The sequence below is a fragment of the Trichechus manatus genome, unplaced genomic scaffold (assembly GCF_000243295.1).
Source record: "Trichechus manatus latirostris isolate Lorelei unplaced genomic scaffold, TriManLat1.0 scaffold00063, whole genome shotgun sequence".
NCBI lineage: Eukaryota > Metazoa > Chordata > Mammalia > Sirenia > Trichechidae > Trichechus > Trichechus manatus.
In genome coordinates, this window is record NW_004443999.1 from 13,095,684 (window position 1) to 13,114,911 (window position 19,228).

Genomic DNA, 19,228 nt, shown 5'->3' on the forward strand with positions numbered 1-19,228 from the left:
GTCTCTTTCCATCCAGAGCAAAGAAGAGTGAAGAAAACCAAAGACTCAATGAAACAATTAGCCCAAAGGACTAATGGACCACACGAACCATGGCCTCCATTAGCCTGAGACAAGAAGAACTAGATGGTGCCCGGCTACCACTACCGACTCCTCTGACTGGGACCACAATCGTAGGTCATGGGCAGAATAGAAGAGAAAAGTAGAACAAAATTCAAACTCATAAATAAGACCAGACTTACTGGTCTGATAGAGACTGGTGGAATCCCTGAGACTATGGCCCTTAGACACCCTTCAAACTTGGAACTGAAATCACTCCCGGAGATCACATTGTTGTTGTTATTAGGTGCTGTCGATTTGATTCCAACTCACAGTGACCCGTGTGACAGAGTAGAACAGCCCCACAGGGTTTTCTAGGCTGTCATCTTTATGGGAGCAGATCACCAGGTCCTTGTCCCAGGAGATCACATTATTGCCATAATAGACAGGCCTATAAAATGAACACTAACACCAGTGAGGAATGTACACCTCAGAATAATCAACTATACAAGACCTAAAGGGAAGCGTTTACTAAAAGCAAATTTCAGAAGGACGTAGGGGCAAGAAAGCTGGATGAACGAACACAGGGAACCCAAGGAGGAAGGGGGAAAAGTGCTGACACATTCAGGGGTTTGCAACCAATGTCATGAAACAAGCTGTGTATAACTTAATAGAACGGGACACTAATTTGCTGTGTAAACTTTCACCTAAGCAACAATAAAATGTTAAAAAAAAAAAAAAGAGAGAGAGCGAGTGATAGAAAAGTGGTGGGACTACACCCTGTCAAAGGCGGAAAACTTGCGAGACCCGGAGAAACAACACAGTCCCATCTAGTTCTGACTTTCACAGGCTTCACTATTTCCTAGTCTTAGGTGCATCAAGAGCACTTTTAAAACAAACTTGGAATTTTCCTTCCTCTTCCAATGGAAAATCTTACTTCAGACTCTGCAGCGATAGTTTTTTGAGCAGCCAGACTGGAGTCTTGGCCAGCCTAACTGCACAGGTCAACACAGAGGTGCTCATACTTTGTATGAACATGACACTGGCAGCCGTGTCCTGGGAAGCGTCTGGGGGCTTTAAAAAATACTGATTCCTGGGCCTCATCCCCCAGATACTCTGATTAAATAGGTGTGAGATGTGACCTGGGCACCAGGGTCTTTAAAGGTTCTCTGGGTGATTGTAATGTGCAGGTAAGGCTGAGAGCCACTGCTTTAGATAAACCCTGCAGAGAGGACTGCTGGGTCCTGTCCCGATGATCATTCGAGACAGGGAAGAGCACAAGGTCTAACACGTTTCCCTCACAGCTAAGAAAGTAAGAATCCCCAAAGCTCGTGGCTAGGGAGGTGCAGTGATCCCTGTCTGCCCTATTTTGGAGCCCAGAAGTAGGTCCTCCAGGATCTGAGTTGCACCAAGGGTGGGCAGACCCTTGCTGAGGGTCTTTCACAACAAGGCAGGCTTTGCCAAGGTGTGCTCTGACTGTGTCCAACAGGGAAATTGTAATAAGTTCATTAGTTTGAAATTTTAAATTACAATTAGTGGAGCACAAGGAATTTCTAGGGCAGTGAAACTATTTTGCATGATACTGTATTGGTGGAAACAGGACATTCTGCATTTGTCAAAATCCATAAGACCAGACAACACAAAGAGTGACCCCTTAAGTAAACTATGGGCTTTAGTTAATAATAAACCTGTCGCCGTCAAGTCAATTCCGACTCATAGCGACCCTAAAGGGCAGAATAGAACTGCCCCATAGGGTTTCCAAGGAGCGGCTGATGGATAAGAGCTCAGCTGCGAACCAAAAGGTCAGCAGTTCGAATCCACCAGCTGCTCCTTGGAAACCCTATAGGGCAGTTCTACTCTGTCCAGTAGGGTCACTATGAGTCAGAATCGACTTGATAGCAACGGGTTTTAGTTAATAATAATGTATCAATATTCATTCATCAGTTGTAACAGAGGTGTCACACTAATGCAAGATGTGGATAAAAGGAGAAACTGTGGGCAGGAGTGCAGAGGGGTATATGAAAACCCTCTGTACTTTCTGCTCAAATTTCCTGTAAACCTAAAACGTGGGTGGGGAAGGTCAATCTTACACGACTCTGGCCCCAGACTATGAGAATCTTGGAAGGCCCCAGGGGCTGGCTCCAATCTGGCTCTACTCCAGTGAATGTAGATGCCAGGAAAAAAAGGAAAGGGGAGGTGGGCGAGGAAGACTTTGGGCTGGTTGCTGCCAACGGAGCATTCCCAGGAACCGAGGTCTTCCAAGGAGGCGCCTCGCTCTGCCTTTGGGGCTGCCCTCTCACCTGCAGCCACAGTGGCCAGGGGAAGGGGGATGGGACAGGATGCTCTCTCAGTGGAAAAATACAAACCATCGGGGAACAACTTCTTGTCCAACAGACCTGTGTACTCAGCTCCCTGCAAGGAATGAGGGTTGTAGCCCCCTGCTGAGGACAATCACCCTGGAGAAGGAATGGGGGGAGGAAGAATGTCCAGGCAGTCTGTCCTTGTTGGTTCTCTGATCTCAGGAGCTGAGCCCAGGGCAGAGGGCCTTTATGGCTCTCCTGACATCACCCTGAGGGTGCACAGCCTTCAGTGAAGCCCTTTCTGAGAAGAAGGCAGCTGCAGAGCATGCCCTCCCCACTCTCGTGTGAAAGGAACATATGCAAACCCAAGATGGGTAACTGTTGGTGAGGCGTTGGATGGGAGAAGTGTTCTAGAAGCCTGTGTGTGCCACGAATCGAACATATGTCAGCCATGTGGTGCAGCTCTTATACAACAACGGAGTCCTGAATGTGGCGGTCACAAACAGACGTACAACATTTCTTCTCCGAGCGGGTACAGGAGAAACGGCAACTCCAGCGGTGGCTCAAGTTTACATGGTGACGAGCATGTTTACTTGGAAGGGGCTCTTCATCTTGGCATGGGCTCGGAAGGTGCTGGAAGCACATCTCAGTAAACGTTACTAGCAAGCACGTCTTTGGGTTCCTGTCTTCTCTTTGCAACTTAAACGTGACAGAACACAAACTATTCAACAGTGATGGCGTGGAGGGTTGAGTGCGTCCAGCTCACCGCCACCATCCGGGGCACTCTGCCCACTTTCTGCAGCAGAGCCTGCCAGGCTGGGTCAGTGCAGTGATGCCCTCACTTCTCCTGGGTCTATCTGGGCTGTGCCCTAATCCTGTGTGCACAGAAGTCCACCTTGGGAGCTTGACCATGAGACAGTTGTTTGGAAAAGGATGGCCTGATGCATTCACCAAACCAAAAACCTAACCCGTTGCCATTCGGTTGATACCAACTCAGAGCAACCCTATAGGACAGAGTAGAACTGCCCCATAGGGTTTCCAAGGCTACAGTCTTTACGGAAGCTGACTCCCACATCTTTCTCCAGCAGAGGGGCTGGTGGGTTTGAAGCACTGACCTCACGGTTAGCAGCAAAGCACTTAACCACTGAGTCACCAGGGTGCCCTGATGCATCCACACCTGCAGGGAATCTGTCAAGAGTAAAACCTGCCTCGTAGCAGGCATGTGGCTTGTCCATAAAGATGGGAGCACAATGAAAAGGAAACACCAGACCATTTCCTTTCCTACTCTCAAACATGCTGTGATTATCTAGGACTCAACGTCATTTCATCAAATATGAACTGAGAACCCTTTACACAAGGTGGGGGATAGAGACATACGTGAATAATTATGATACAAAGCCTGCTGGGCTCTATATAAACACAAAGGGAATACAGAGGAAGGAGAGGTTAATTTTGCTTGAACGGCCAACAGGAAGGGTCAACAGTGAACCTTGACTGCAGCTGGAACAGGAGATGGGGGCAGGAAGCAGAGAGAACAGACAGCATTAGTGGCAGGTAAGCTGGAAGTGGGTTGGTGCCAGCCAGAAGGTCCCTGTACAACAAGTTACAGGGTCAGGATTTGGGGCAGATTTTGGAAGAGGGGTGAGCTGTAAGAGGAGAGGGTAGCGATGGCACAGAGTGTTGGGAAGGAAGTCAACATGTCAGTAGTGCCCACACTCCATCAGGCACAGTACCAGCTTGTTACCACATGATGTCTTCATGACAACAGATGTTGCATGAAGCAGATGTTATCATCCCCATTTCAGATCTCAGTTGAAATACTCTGGGTCTCCTTACTCCCTTCTCGGTATGAAGACCCATCAAAAGATACCCTGAAAAAAAACAATGATAGCCTGATACAGCTCTGGAAGGTTTGAAGTCATGCAGGTCTCCACCACAGGGCAGTGAGGGCACTGAGGAGGAGATGGCTGGCACACCCCACAGCAAAACTCCCCCCCAGATCCTCCACAGATGCCTCTCCATTGCCCCTACTTTGTGCTCCATGGGGTACTTGTTCTCATCTCTTCCTCCCTGTCTTCTCCTTCTTTCCTACACCCTCCCCTTTGTGCCTGTTTTTGTTGTTAAGTGCTGTCGAGTCTATTCTGACTCACAGTGACCCCATGTGACAGAGTACAACTGCTCCATAGGGTTCTCTAGGCTGTAATCTTTATATAAAGTGAATAGACTTTTATCATAATTATTCATGTATATCTATATCCGTACATCTTCATGTATCCATACTCGAGTCATATTTGAGGAAAGAAAACTAATTCCCAAATAATTACAGCAAGTTGAGAATAGTAAAGGGAACAATAAGGCATTTCTTCTACACTGTGCTCCCTTTTTATGTACAAGCTTCACAATAGTGTCAGTGGCCACCATTGCTTACTCAGAATGACTTCCTGCTTTTCTGATCTCCCCATCACTCGCCCCGATCAGCAAGACTCAGGGTCTTCCTCAGGAACCAACTTCCTTAGAAAGTATGGGAATTATTTATGCTAACGATTTTACACCCTTGCCCAGTTACATGCTAACAAGGAAATGGAAGCTCAGAGAAATTAAGCATTTCTCAAGGTCACACGTAGAACTGGCATTTGAACCATGCCTCTCTGACTTCATAGGCTCCATTCCTTCCTCTCCATCATGCGGCCTCAAAACTGAGAGGTTCTGTCGGGATTGAAGCTTCACAGTCACCAAGACAGAGGGGCCAGAGAAGGGAAAAGGGAACCACCATGTCCTGACGGCCATCTCTCCACCAGGAACTGGGCTCCAACCCACATTCAGCCACTGAGGTTGACATTTTCCAAAGGTGACACAGGAGAAAACCGGGATGCTGAGAGATTAAGCAACTGATCCAAGATCAAACAGCTAGTAACCGGTATGGTCAGGTTTGAACTCAGGTCTGTCTGACACCAAAGTTCATGTTTCGTCAACCACACGTGCCTAGAAGTGAGCCCAGAAAAGAGATGTGTTTTTGGAAGATATTATGGCATTGACAAAGAGGATGACTCAGGACAAGTGCCCAAAGAGAGGGACACCAATTTACATGGCATTTCGGAAAAGACAAAACTCTAGGGATGGAGATGAGATCAGTAGTTGTAAGGGGTTAAGGGTAGGAGGGAGGATTTGACTAAAAAGGGGCCGCAAGAGGGAATCTGGGGAGACAAGGGGTGGAGTGAGGTTCTGTATTCTGATTATAGTGGTGGTCTATGCATCTGTCAAAACAAAAAGAGCTATGCACCAAAACCAGTGAAATTTACTGCATGTAAATTAAAAAATGGTTAATGAAATGACAGACAGATGAGCTAAGAGGTTACTGAAGAGTCAAGAAGTTCTTGAGGGGTTGAGCTAAACCACAGCAAGATTTTAAAAAAGGTGAAGAGTGAGATCTATGTAAGAGAGATTTCAAAGGTGGGATTCAGATATTTGGAGAATAGGGTAAAGAGGGAACCACAGACCTACAGACTCACAGATTTTTAGAGACAGGATAGCACTATCTCACAGATGAGAACATGGGGTTGACAATGATTTAAAGGTTTGGGGCTTTGTCTGGGTGGAGGGTGATATCATTAACCAAAGAGAACAGACATGGAAGAAAGAACAGACTCGAGGAAGTTGATGAGTTCAATTTTGGATATTTATGAAGTTGGAGCACTCTATCATCAAGATTTCCTTTTTTAGTTTTTAGGAATTTAAGAACAAAAATTATTGGGTTTTGGCATTGAAAGCATCATCTTTCCACAAACATTGTTTCACTTCAGCTACAATAACAAGAACTCGTGACTACAGATTCCTACGTGAAGATAGCCCACTGGAGTTTCCTAAGTTTTTCTGTGGCTGGTAGTCATTCACAGTCAGAAACAGGGATGATGCTGATCCAAGAACTATTTTAGGCACATTCGCCATTAATGTGTTTGCCCATTAGCACTATCATATTTTCATGCATCTATACGACAAAGCTTTCTCTTCCTTATCCATCACGTAAAAAGCAACACTGAAACAAAAAGTTGTTTTCCATTCTTATTGCTGCCAGGATGTAATTCATTCCTATTACTGTTTTATTTATTTTACAACGTGTAGCAAATACCCAAAGGAAGGCGAGCGTGGGCCGTGACCGCTCACACCAGCACTGGACAGGCGAAGGTTCCAGTGCTGCACACGGGACTGAAGTCAGAGGAGACTTTTGTCAACATTTCAGAGCCATCTGCAAAATGACTTGAACTGGTAGTTAGGGAAGGAAAAACCAGTTGCCATCAAGTCAGCTCGGACTCTTGGCCACCCCAAGTGATGTGCGTCAGATTAGAGCTGTCCTCCATAGGGCTTTCTATGGCTGATTTTTCAGAAGCAGACCACCAGGCCTTTCTTCTGAGGTGCCTCTGGGTGGACTTGAACCTCCAACCTTTCGGTTAGCAGTCCAGTGCATTAACCATTTGAACCACCCAGTGGAATGGAGTTTTCAACACCCTCACAGCCACTGGAATATGTAACCAGTTTTAAGAACCAGAACCTCAAAGTTGTAAACTCCCAAGAAGGCACAATGTTCTTGGCAGCAAAGCTTAGAATCATAGAATAACAAAAATACAAAGCTAGATTCAAATTCTAATAACATTTAAAATGACTGCTTACGTTTCTTGAAGAGCTGGGCAGGGTGAATGCAAACAGAGTAAGTCTTATGAAGAAGCTAGAATGCAAGCACCTTCAGATGCGGGCCTTTGTTTGGCTCAGTGGTATATCCCACATATTGGTCTGGTGGCACAATGGTTAAGCACTCAGCTGCTAACCAACAGGTCAGTGATTCGAACCCACCAGCTGCTCCACAGGAGAAAGATGGTATAGTCTGCTCCCATAAAGATTCACAGCTTTGGAAACCCTATGGGGCAGTCCTACTCTGTCCCATACGGCCGCTAAGAGCGGGAATTGACTCAACGGCAACAGGTTTGGCTTTCTGGTTTTTAGGCACAGCGTCTGGCACAGAGTATGTTCTCTGTGTATCACTGCTGAATGAATGAATGAATAAAGCTAGGAGAGAAGTAAACAAGTGGACCTAAAGTAAGATAGGCAAAACCACTGTACATCATTCATTCACTCATTTATCCAGCAAAACATCACCGAGCACTGACTAGTGTGAGACCTTATTCTAGGAATGGAGGTGGCTACTCAAATGCAGAAGGTATGGCCCTGGGCCTCCACCAGTTCATACTCTTAGAGAAGAAGGAAGTAGACTATAGCAAACATTTGTGTATGCATGCAGTATCAGGGAGTACGTGGTGAAGGCTGGAAGGTTGGTAGAGATCTGGAGCTTGGCTGGATCACTCCCAACAGCGGTGCCACCAGATCTGAGCCTCAAAGGATAGAGAATTTTGGAAAACTTGGATGGAAGCGGAGCGCTCTGGGCTGTAAAAATAGCGGGAACAGAAGCAGAGAAGGCAGGGTGGGCTGAGAGAAGAGGAAACCTTGCTAAGGAGGAGCAGAAAATGATGCCGAAAAGGTCATGTGGGTTGAAATGAAGGATTATAGAGGAACTTGATCAGCAGGCTAAGAAGGCATGAAGACTTCACCATGTAGGACACGAGGAGCCATTTTTTCAATCAGAGAAGAACGTTAATCAAATCTGTTACAAAGGCTAGGAGAAGCTGGAGGGAGGAGAAACTGGAGAAGGTCAATGAAATGCCCGAGGTCAGAGAAAACAAGGGCTCGCAGTGGCCTAGGGTGGTGGCCATGAGACTAGTGGGGAAGGAATGGATGACACGACCTGGCGAAACTCCCAGCATATGGAGCTGAACAAAGGGAGTAAAAATGCAACCTGAGTTCCAAGCCTGCATGAGCGGGATAATGGTGCTAACGTAAAAGGAATTGTTGAGCCCGAGAAAGGTTTTGGAGGGATGGTGATAAGTTTAGCCCTGAATTAAATATTTGGATGATATGTTTAATTTGAGCTGCCAACAGGAAATCCAGGTGGAAAGGTTCATCAGGAAACAGTGCATAAGCAGAACTGGAGTTTGCGGAAATCTCCATTTGAGAATCAGATGCACAGCAGTGATACTCAAAGCTGTGGGAGAGCATAAGGTCACTAGCAAAAGAGTCGGGGAAAAAAAAGAGAGAATGAGTCGAGAAGAAGAGCATTAAAGGGCCCTCTCAACCATTTACTAAACATAAAAATGGAACTCAGAACTAGTTCCCTTTCATCCAAACACATTTTTCAAAGAATAGGGCAAGTCCTAAAACTGATTTTTAACTCAAGAGGAAGAAAACACCTCATTCATAATAAGGGCAATAGCAGTAATTCTTTATGACAAAGCTAAGGATAAACTCCACTGCTGAAATTTCACTGGAAAGAGATATCATGACAAAAGGAGGGACACATAACCCCTTTCCTTTGAACAGATCTCCTTTCATAGACTGAGTTAATGCTTCACTCAGCAGGAAAAAGAAAAACAAAAAACTAAAGGCTTAAGTAAGTACTGCTGCTTGGTAGAAGGCAATGGAAACGAACAACGTAATTCATTTAACCTGCAGTTACCACAGATTTAAAAACGAGAGAGGATGTGCGTGCTGTGTAGGATGAATATTTCCTTCCTACTCCCACCCTCATCCCACCCGGCTCTTTCCCAGGTTACCAGCAACACATTTCAAAGACTTCTAAGATGTTGATAAAGCAGTTCAACATCTGCCAGCTCCTCCTCCACAGAAAAGCGATGCGTCTCATGACCCAGCCTTCCCACCTTTGCATGGAACAAAAGCTGCACCCACAGCTGTTTTCCACGAAGAGAAAGAACACAGCCAACCCAACGACCTCTTTGAAGGTACGCCATCCTTTTCCTGTGGCCTCATTTAGCTGCAGATTGAAAGTGCAAAAAAGCAAAAAATGGATAAGAGTGTCTTAGTAAGATGAAGCCAGTTTTCTTCCAGTATCAAATTCTTGAGGTGTATACACTTGGTTTTTATTCTTCTTTGTTTAAAGAATCTCTAAATTGTTCCCAAAATGCATTATTATTTTGAATGGGAGATGGAAGTTCACGGTCATAAAAAAAATATGCTACGCTTTTCAAAGAGTCCTCACCGTTCTTATCAAAAATTCCCAACACAGTGTTGACGGGAATGTTAGCTAGTTGGATAACTACGGTTACACACTGCCTTATGTACCTCAAGGGATCATCATCAGCCCTGGAAACCACTCGTCAAGTGTCAGCCCTCACTCAGAGGACGTTAAACAAACATAGCTCTCACTCTCTTGAATTCTATTTAAACCAAGAAGCATTACCTCAATCGGTAAAAGCACACGCAAGAGCACGTTAAACAATACAGTTGCATAGCAAATAGCCTTGAATAACTTAGCACGTTGGGGCCATTTTTTGTCACACTATCAAACAAGGACCTGGGATATTCGTGAATATTCTTTTGTTTTCCCCCTCAACAAAATGGAAAACAACTGCTGAAGGAGTTTTCTAGATGTGTTCTCTCATGTCGAAAAAGGTAGAAGACAATCTTACTAAAACAGAAACAGAACCTAGTTTATATCCCTTCTTCCTATTTTTAGGATCTTAAACAAAGAAAAAAAATTCAAGAAAGTGGTTGAAAGAAATAGTTAAAAGAATCCCAGGGGAAGGAAGTTCAATTACAGCCCAAGAAGGCTCCAACCCATTTTAGAGCAGTACTGAGTTCACAGGAGCGCTATGTAATAGGAAAAGGGGCAGCAGCGTGGACCATGAGGGTGCGGATGGAGAGAGCCCGGATAACTCCTAGAGGAAGACTTTAGAGACCAACTAGAGTAGTTCTGAAGTCCCTGGGTGGTGCAAACGGTTAACATGCTAGGCTGCTAACCAAAAGATTGGAGGTTCAAGTCCACCCAGAGGTCCCTCAGAAGAAAGTCCTGGCAATCTACTTCTGAAAAATCAGTCACTGAAAACCCTATGGAGCCCAGCTCTACTCTGACACACATGAGATCACCATGAGTTGGATCAACTCAATGGCAATTGGTTACTGGCTATTTTTTAGCGTGGTTCTAGCAGATATGCTTTTAGAGTGGTTTATAATGACACAGAAACCTACGAAATAGTTCATTTGGTTTTCAGAAAAATATTGGAAGAACTCATCACAAAACCATCTGCCCTGTCCTAAAAAAACATAGCTATGTTCAGGGTTACTCCTATATGTACTGGTTGGCCTGGGACTATCCCAGGTTATCCTGATGCCCCTGTAAAATAATTAATAATGCCTGTTTCCATTCTCATAAGTATCCTAGCTTGGACAATAAATTTTATGGCCATTAAAGATATGAAAGAATGGCAACCTCATAGATTTTAACGCGAACATCTAAACAACATACTCTTAAAGGAGCCCTGGTGGCACAAATGGTTAAGTGCTCGGCTGCTAACCAGAAGGTTGGCAGTTCGAACTCACCCAGTACTCCTTGGGAGAAAGACCTGGTGATCTTCTTCCGTAAAGATTACAGCCAAGAAAACTCTATGGGGACATTCTACTCTTCACATGGGGTCACTATGAGTCAAAACTGACTCAACAGCACCTACCAACAACAACAAGCAATTGTATCATCAGTGAATAATAAAATACTTTTAGAAAGGCTTTCCTTCTCAGCTATGCATAATCTAGACTTTCTGTATTGTATTGGCATATACAACTCTGCGCTGGAAGTTGCACTCTGATAATAAATGTCATGGTTCGCCCACAGAAGAAGGATCATTTAGTGCATGACACCAAGCAAGTGCGAGGTAAATGGACAGCAAATGAATGGTACTGGAAAGACGACAATGGAAGACCCACGTCTTGAATGACTGTTTCTTCAGCCATGTGATACAATACTAAGGAATGGCTTAATAGTTCCTGGTTCTGTGGGTGAACTGGGTGGTACATTGGTGAGGAGGGTCAGAAACCATTTCTGCTACAGAAGGGTCCCGCTCAATGAAGCACTGTCTCACCAAGCACCAGAAAGGTAGAGCAAGCTCTTTACATGATGCTGTGAATGCACAGACCCTAAGACGGAAGACGTTCATGGTTTGGGCCTTCTTCCTCCACTGCTGGTCACGAGTGACACTAATGATGGCTCTCGTACCAAGACCTGGAGGCTCCTGGACCCTCAGATGGTTGTAAGGGAAGTTGCGAAGAGTCAAGCTGGGCTTCAAAGCCTCATGTGAACATGCGAGATGCGCACCAAGCCAGCCTGGTTGGGCTCAGCCCTCTTTAAGCACCCCCTGCCCCACAACAAAACAACACATAACGCGCAGGGGTGGGAAGACAAGACCGAATAATATAAAATCAAAACATCTCTCCAGCCGAATAGTACTGCCCAGAATGAAATTCTCTCTGATCCACTGAACATTTTAAACTAAACCATACTCAAACCCTAAACATCAGTAGTGCTCGTACTTCTCTTTTTTGGGGTTGTGAAGAGAGGGTGGGGTGCTGCACAGAATAACAACTTTGAGCATAGGAAAATCCCCAATACACAGGCAGACACCTGCTTTTTCTATTCACCTTCCAACCAAGTCAAATCATCACAAACAGTTCTTTACAAAATCTCTTCAGGTTCACAGCGGCGAGACTTAGAATGAGCCTAAAAGGGGGACCAGGAAGAAAATGGGTGTGTGTTGGGGTGGGTGTGAGTAGGGGCTGGGAAGGGGGTGGAAGGAACGGCAGCCTGAGGGAGCTTGGTGAGTCTGGGGAGCCCTGGATGTTTGGAGAAGTCAGGATTGTGTGTTTATGCAGGGGTGGGGTCAGATAAGTAGGCACAGAAATCACTGTGACCAGTTTTTCTCCATTACACACGCAAAGACAATAGGAAGTGGGATCAAGTTGTAACAGGCTACTTGAAAAAGTCCCGTTTAGAAATTTAAAGTCAGATTTCAAAATGGAAAACTTGGAAAACTCTTTGGTGGATCAGGTAAATCTATGGCAACGTTTCCTCACCCAGTTCCCGATCTCTTACCGGTACCAATTCTCAACAGTTCATCTTTAGATCTTACTAGCTGGCTACCAGAGATCTTCATCCTATGCCTTTTTTCTCAAATCTAGCATCTCCCTCCATGTGGTTTATCATGCTTGTATCTGGCAGAGTGAAAGCCTGTCATTCTGAAAACATTAAGAGAATAATTCAGCGCTTTTTTTTTTTTTTTTTGTGATCACAGAGAATGCAATTAATACTCTGGCTGCCTTGGTATGTAGACCAAACCTTCTGCCACAGTGTTCTGCAGGGCTGTTGTCTGGGGCAGCGCTGCCAATCTCTTCATTCCAGCAGAAATGGTGCCAGGCTGCTCGGTGCTCAGCAGAGTATAATGAGGCAGAAGAGGTGGCTGGAACCCTCAGTGGGGGAATGTACTCCTGGAATGATTCTGTACAAAACTCAAAGCTGTCCCAAGATCCAGGGGCTTTTGTCTCCTCACACCTACTAAAAGCAATTAAAACATAGTCTGGAAAACAGTGTGGTGGTGCCTCAAAAAGTTAAACATAGAGTTACCATGTTGCTGTGGTTAGGTGCTGTCCAGTCAATTCTGACTCACAGTGACACCATGTGACAAAGTAGAACTCCCCCATAGGATTTTCTAGGTGGTAATCTTTATGGGGGTGCCCTGGTGAAATAGTGGTTAAGAGCTTGGTTGCTAACCAAAAGGTCCGTAGTTCGATTCCACCAGTTGCTCCTTGGAAGCCCTATGGGGCAGTTAAACTTTGTCCTATAGGGTAACTATGAGTTGGAATTGACTTGACAGCAACGGGTGGTTATATACAATTCAGCCATGACGATAAATAAGGTCTGATACATGCTATGACAAGGGTGAACTAAAAACATTATGCTAAGTAAAATAAGTCAGACACAAAAAGACAAATACTGTATGGTCCCACTTAAATGAAATATCTAGAATAGGTAAATGCACCAAGACCAAAGTTTATCAGTGGTTACTAGGAGGGGGAGATGGGGAGGTATTACTTAAGGGGCGCTGAGTTTATGCTAAGGGTGATGAAAAAATTTGTAAACAAATAGAGGTGATGGTTGTACAACATGTTGAGTGTAATCAGTGTCACTGAACTGTACCTTAAAAATGGTTGAAACGGCACGTTTCATTATATCTATTTCTCCACAATTAAATTTTGTTAAAAAGGTATAGTCTTTAAAAAGAAAAAAAGTAGTAAAATTCATATGTCATTCATCTACAGCCCAAAAGCTTTTTAATTTACATGAAGTATAAGTTACAGAAAATAGTTATACACAGAGAACAAGCTGTAATCTTACTAAAGTATAAGATCAATGTGGGAGAATTACTACCTGCATAACACTAGACTCTAAAGATACGAGAAATAATTATAACTCACAGACAGTATAGGGATAAGGAGAACAGAGAGCCAGAAGAGACAAGCAAGTACACATGGTTTTAAATACTATACTTCAATACACGTGCACTGGCTGCAGCTAGCAGTCGGGGGCAAGCTAAGGGTCAGGCCAATGACCTCATTTACAGTGGACCTCAGTGCCCCCAAGTACATGGTTGTTGTTGTTAGGTGCCGTCTGTCAATTCTGACTCATAACAACCCCATGTTACAGAGTAGAACTGCCCTTGGCGGTAATCTTTACAGAAGCAGATTGCCAGGTCTTTCTCCCATGGAGCCAATAGGTGAGTTCGAACTGCCAACCTTTTGGTTAGCAGCCGAGTGCTTAACTGTTGCACTACCAGGGCTCCTTCCAAGTACATTAGACAGTAGAAAAAATGGCAGTGAAGACCAAAACCTCTATAATTGGCAGCTTGTTGATATGCCTACTGATTCTCTGGCCTTCCAAACTCACAGACCCACAAAATGTTGGTAAGAGACCTTCTAATCCAACTCCCTTGTTTGCACATGAAGAAACTGAAGCTCAGAAAGGTTTGTAACCTGCCCAAACAACAAGTTCCTTTCATGGCAGGAAAAACAGGCCCACGGGCCTCATCTCCTGTTGGTCCTGATGTTTCTCCCAGTGTGATGCTCTGCTTCCCTAGAGATGTACCTCATCCCCTCCCTACCGCTGACTTCCTGGATCAGATGTCTGGCCTCTCTGGTCCAGGTACCTGCCTTTCCTTCCATCCCATTCATGACTGAAACTCAACCTCAGGTCTGTCTGATATGTGACATCCACCAACCCTGCTCCGTACTGCCAGGAATTTGACATGGCAATAGCTGACTTCCAACAGAAGACAACGTCCCTTGTTGCAACACCATCCCTGCCATCCTAACCCTGCCCTTCACCTGACGGATCCCAAAATGGGACATTATTCACACCTTTACATCCGCTATTACCTACAACCTTTGGTTAATGTGTTACATGAGCCAGCTGCAGAGTGTGTTCGTGTATATTTACGCACATAAAAACACACGGAAATATTTACTTCTAAATGAATGTGTTCTATTACCTTTGATATGGAAATAAAAATAAACATTTCCATGGGTAATTTCTGGCATAGTTCTAACAGGCATTGGGCTGGAAGTCACAAGACTGAAGTTCCATTCCCTGCTCCCTGAGCTTGTGGGCAAGTCTCCCTTTTTTTTTTTTATTTGGTAAAATTGACCACTTTCGCCTTTCTTGAGTGGACAATCCAGTGGCATTAAGTACATTCACAATGTTGTGTAACCATCACTATTAACTATTTCCAGATACTTTTTTATCATCCCAAACAGAAACTCTATACTCATTAAACAATAACTCCCCGTTACCCACCCCACCTCCCCACAGCCCCTGGCAACCTCTATTCTATTTTCTGTCTTTATGAACTTGCCTATTCTAGGTACCTCATATAAGTGGAATCCTACAATATTTGCCCTTTTGTTTCTGGCTTATTTTACTCAGTATAATGTCTTCAAGGATCATCTGTGTATGTATGCATCAGAATTTCAGTCCTTTTTATAGCTACATAATATTGCATTGTATGTATATAACAAGGAGCCCTGATGGTGTAACGGTGAAGCGCTCAGCTGCTAACTGAAAGGTTGATGGTTCGAACCCACCCAGTGGCTCCTTGGAAGAAAGACCTGGAGATCTGCTCCCATAAAGATTACAGCCTAGAAAGCCCTATGGGGCAGTTCTACTCCGTCACATGGGGTGACTATGAGTTGAACAGACTCGATGTCAATTAAAAACAACAACGTGTACACATTTGTTTAATCATTCATCTGTTGATAACTCCCTCCCCTTATGCATAAACCTGTTGCTGTTAAGTCGATTCCTACTCATAGTGACCTATAGGACAGAGTAGAACTGCCCCACAGGGTTTCCAAGGCTGTAATCTTTACCGGAGCAGACTGCCACATCTTTCCCACGGAATGACTGGTAGGTTCATCAAACCACCAATCTTACGATTAGCAGCCGAGCGCTTAACCACCACACCACCAGGGCTCCTTATGCCTCAATATGTTGTTGTTGTTAGGTGCTGTCAAGTCAGTTCCGACTCCTAGCGACCCTTTGGTACAACAAAATGAAACACTGCTCGGTCCTGAGCCATCCTCACAATTGCTGCTATGCTTGCGACCACTCTGTCAATATATGCCTCAATATACTCACCTGTAAAATCACAGCCAGCTTTCCTCCCCACCTCACTGGCCCAACGGTAGGATCAAACAAGAATACGAATGTGCTGCAAAATATTCCAAACTATACCCCATCTATGGAAAAGTCTACCCTGATATATGGAGCCCTGGTGGTGCAGTGGTTAAGAGTTCGGTAACTAACCAAAAGGTCGGCAGTTCGAATCCACGAGGTGCTCCTTGGAAACCTTATGGGGCAGTTCTACCCTGTCCTATAGGGTCGTTGTATAATAACATCCCAATGTGAAAATAAAATGGGAACTATTTTTATTAAGGGCACTGAGTTTCAGCTAAGGGTGATGAAAAATTTGGAAATGAGTAGTGATGATTGCACAACATGGTGAATATAATTAATGTCACTGAATTGTACACATAAAAATGGTTGAAATGGCAAATGTTTTCTTATACATATTTTACCACGTTAAAAAATACCTTTAAAAAATTTTTAAAGGGGACCACACTATACAATAAATGATTAGCAGTCTAGACCAGTGCAATCCAGCAGAAATATAATTTGAGCTACATACGTAATCTAAAGTTTTCTAGTATCCACATTTAATATATCTTATTTAAACCAATATGTCCAAAACATTATCATTTATATCATATAATATAAAAAATTATTAATAAAATATTCTACATTCTTTCTTTCATACTTAGTCTTTAAAATTTGGGGTAGAGTTCACACTCAAATCACATCTTGATTCAAACAAGCCACATATCACAAGCTCAGTAGGGACATGTGGCTAATGGCTACTATAGCGGACAGTGCAGAACTAGATTTAGATACAGTGTCACGATTCCATACCCTGTTGCTATGTACATGCTAGCCTTCTTTCAAAGCCTAGCACTAAGAACTAACACTGAGAACTATTCCCTAAATATGGGTGGGATGAATAGGTGATTGGATATAGACTGTAATCATGAAAATCTGTGGGATAAGAGGACAGCCCTGCTGACACAATGGTTAAGTGTTCGACTGCTAACTGAAAGGTTCGAGGTTGGAATTCACCCATCAGCTCCACGGGCGAAAGACCTGGTGATCTGCTCCTGTAAAGATTACAGTCTAGGAAACCCCGTGGGGCAGTTCTAGTCCGTCATATAGAGTCACTACGAGTCAGAATCAACTTAATGGTACCCAACAACAGAAATATTTGTCTGTGTTGAGCTCTTCCTGTTCCCAAAACCTGGAGGTCCTGGCTTGCAAGCTGCCACACGTAAAGCTGTTAATGATGAAGTTCCAGGTGTGGTGTCTTCTGATGGGGTGATCCATGCCTCCCAAGATGCCTTTCACCTGCCTGGCTGCAGACTTTCCCGCCTCTAAAGTGGCTGTTTCTAAAAAGCCACTGAAGACTGCTGAAAACAGATAAGCACTTGTCCCTGGGTCCTGTATTACTGTGAAATCATTTGCATTCTGTTAAGAAAATTTGCATAAAATTGGAGCCCAGAGAGCTTGGCTCGGTTTCCAGGCCCTCACTCTTTCTCCATACTGCAACGGTCACCACTATTTATCACCATTTACGAGGGTGGTACAGCAAGACAGACCCCCAATTAGAATCAGCATAAAAATGGAATCTCTTCCCCCACGCTGACGAGCAAATCGGTGCCTTCATGAGTAAATTAATGAAGGAGCTCTAAGATGTAATCTGGCTGCTGTACCATTTGTTATGACAAGAGTTTATTTTATATGACTCTGACCTGTGTCGGGAAAACACAGCTTCGGTTGAGGTTGTAACTATCCATGACTGCACGTACCTGACGGCCACAGAACTCGGATTCCAGCAGTGGGCCACCTGGGAAACTCAACTCAGTACACTTCATTCCAGAAAGCCAAGAGCTTCTATCCCCAGAGCAATGTTTAACGTAAAGGACCCCTTCTCCTCTTAGCCAGGTGTGTTGAGGGCAAACTCAAGGTCAGATGCAATGGCCTCTAGATGCCCAGACTCCTCTCTCTTCCCACCAAACCAACAGATGAGCCAAGTTACAGTGAGGCCAATCTACAAACGGCAAGCAGACAACATACACAACACAGCAGAGAAGGCCAAATGTGGAGGGAATGGCATGCAGAAAACAATTGTATACTATCTTATATTAGATTATTTTACCTTAACTTCCCCTTTCTAGGACTATTTCCTAGATAAATTCCATCTTCACTATAAAATGGGTCTCTTATGCCAGGGAAAAGGCTGCAGTATTGTTATTATTATCATTGTTATTTCTGCAGAGGTCATCTCAGATGGTATGTCTATGTGAGATAAATGGTTTCCTAAACAGGCTTCTCTGCTTCCTGCTGCTGGTTTTTGCTCCACGTAATCGCTTCTGGGGCCTTGAAAGAAGCAGTTCCCCAGACACTCCAAAAGCAGAGATTACAGCAGAGTACTGTCATTAAGAGCACAAAGTACTCCAAGACTGCCTGGGCTCAAACCCCAGCTCAACCATCAGAGCAACTGTAATTAGTCACCTCTCCAAGCGTCAGTGTCCTCACCGTAAGACAAAGATATAAACCACACCAACCTCACTGGACTGTTGTAAGAAATAAATAAGGTAATACAGGCAAAACTTTGAGAAATCATCTGGTCCACAGTACACATCATGTGAATACTAGCTTTATCACTGTCATGAGTATAGCTGTGTGTCCCTTCAACATTGGCACCCTGTCTGTAAGCCTCTACCCAGCCAGTGGTCCATTCATTCAGTCAGTCAATATTTCCTGAGCACCTACCATGTATTTATGGGGGCAGTGGTAGTTCAGTGGTAGAACTCTCATCTTCCTTGTGGAAGACCCAGGTCTGATTCCCAACCATTGCATCTAACGCGCAGCCACCACCCGTTTGTCATTGGAGGCTTGCGTGTTGCTGCGATGTTGAAGAGGCTTCAGCGGACCCTCCAGACTAAGATGACTAGGAAGAAAGGCGCAACAATCTACTTCCCAAAATCAGTCCAGTGAAAACCCTATGGATGACAACAGTCCTATCCGAAACCAATCTGAGGGATGGTGCAGGACTGGGCTGCATTTCGTTCCATCGTACATGGGTTCACCCTGAGTCGGGGCCAAGTCGATGCCAGCTAACAACAATGTAGTTGCCCTGTGCGCTAAGCACTGAGTATTCAATGATGATTAAATCACATGCATATTCCTCAAGTCAAGATGCTCAACCTTGTCGATTCTATGTTGGAAATGCCTTTCAAGTCTGCCCCAATACGGCTGTTCCCACTGCCCCTGCCTTGGTGGACACTTGCCTCATCCTCCCATCTGGTCTCCCTGCTGCCCCTCCACCCAGCAACATACTGCT

At 44.4% G+C, this 19,228-nt stretch overlaps 1 protein-coding gene across 3 annotated transcripts in view; it reads right to left on the reverse strand.

Annotated features, from left to right (window-relative positions):
- BCL2 (BCL2 apoptosis regulator) overlaps positions 1-19,228 on the reverse strand; it is a 193,260-nt gene that overhangs the window by 151,429 nt on the left and 22,603 nt on the right. The window contains exon 3 of one of the 3 annotated variants that reach the window (XM_023734011.1): positions 2,365-4,207. The exons of the other annotated variants lie outside the window; for them this stretch is intronic. Coding sequence (XP_023589779.1) covers positions 4,196-4,207 — 12 coding nt within the window. The 3' untranslated portion in view covers positions 2,365-4,195. Of the gene's footprint in view, positions 1-2,364; positions 4,208-19,228 lie in introns of those variants that run through there. 3 annotated transcript variants of the gene reach the window in all.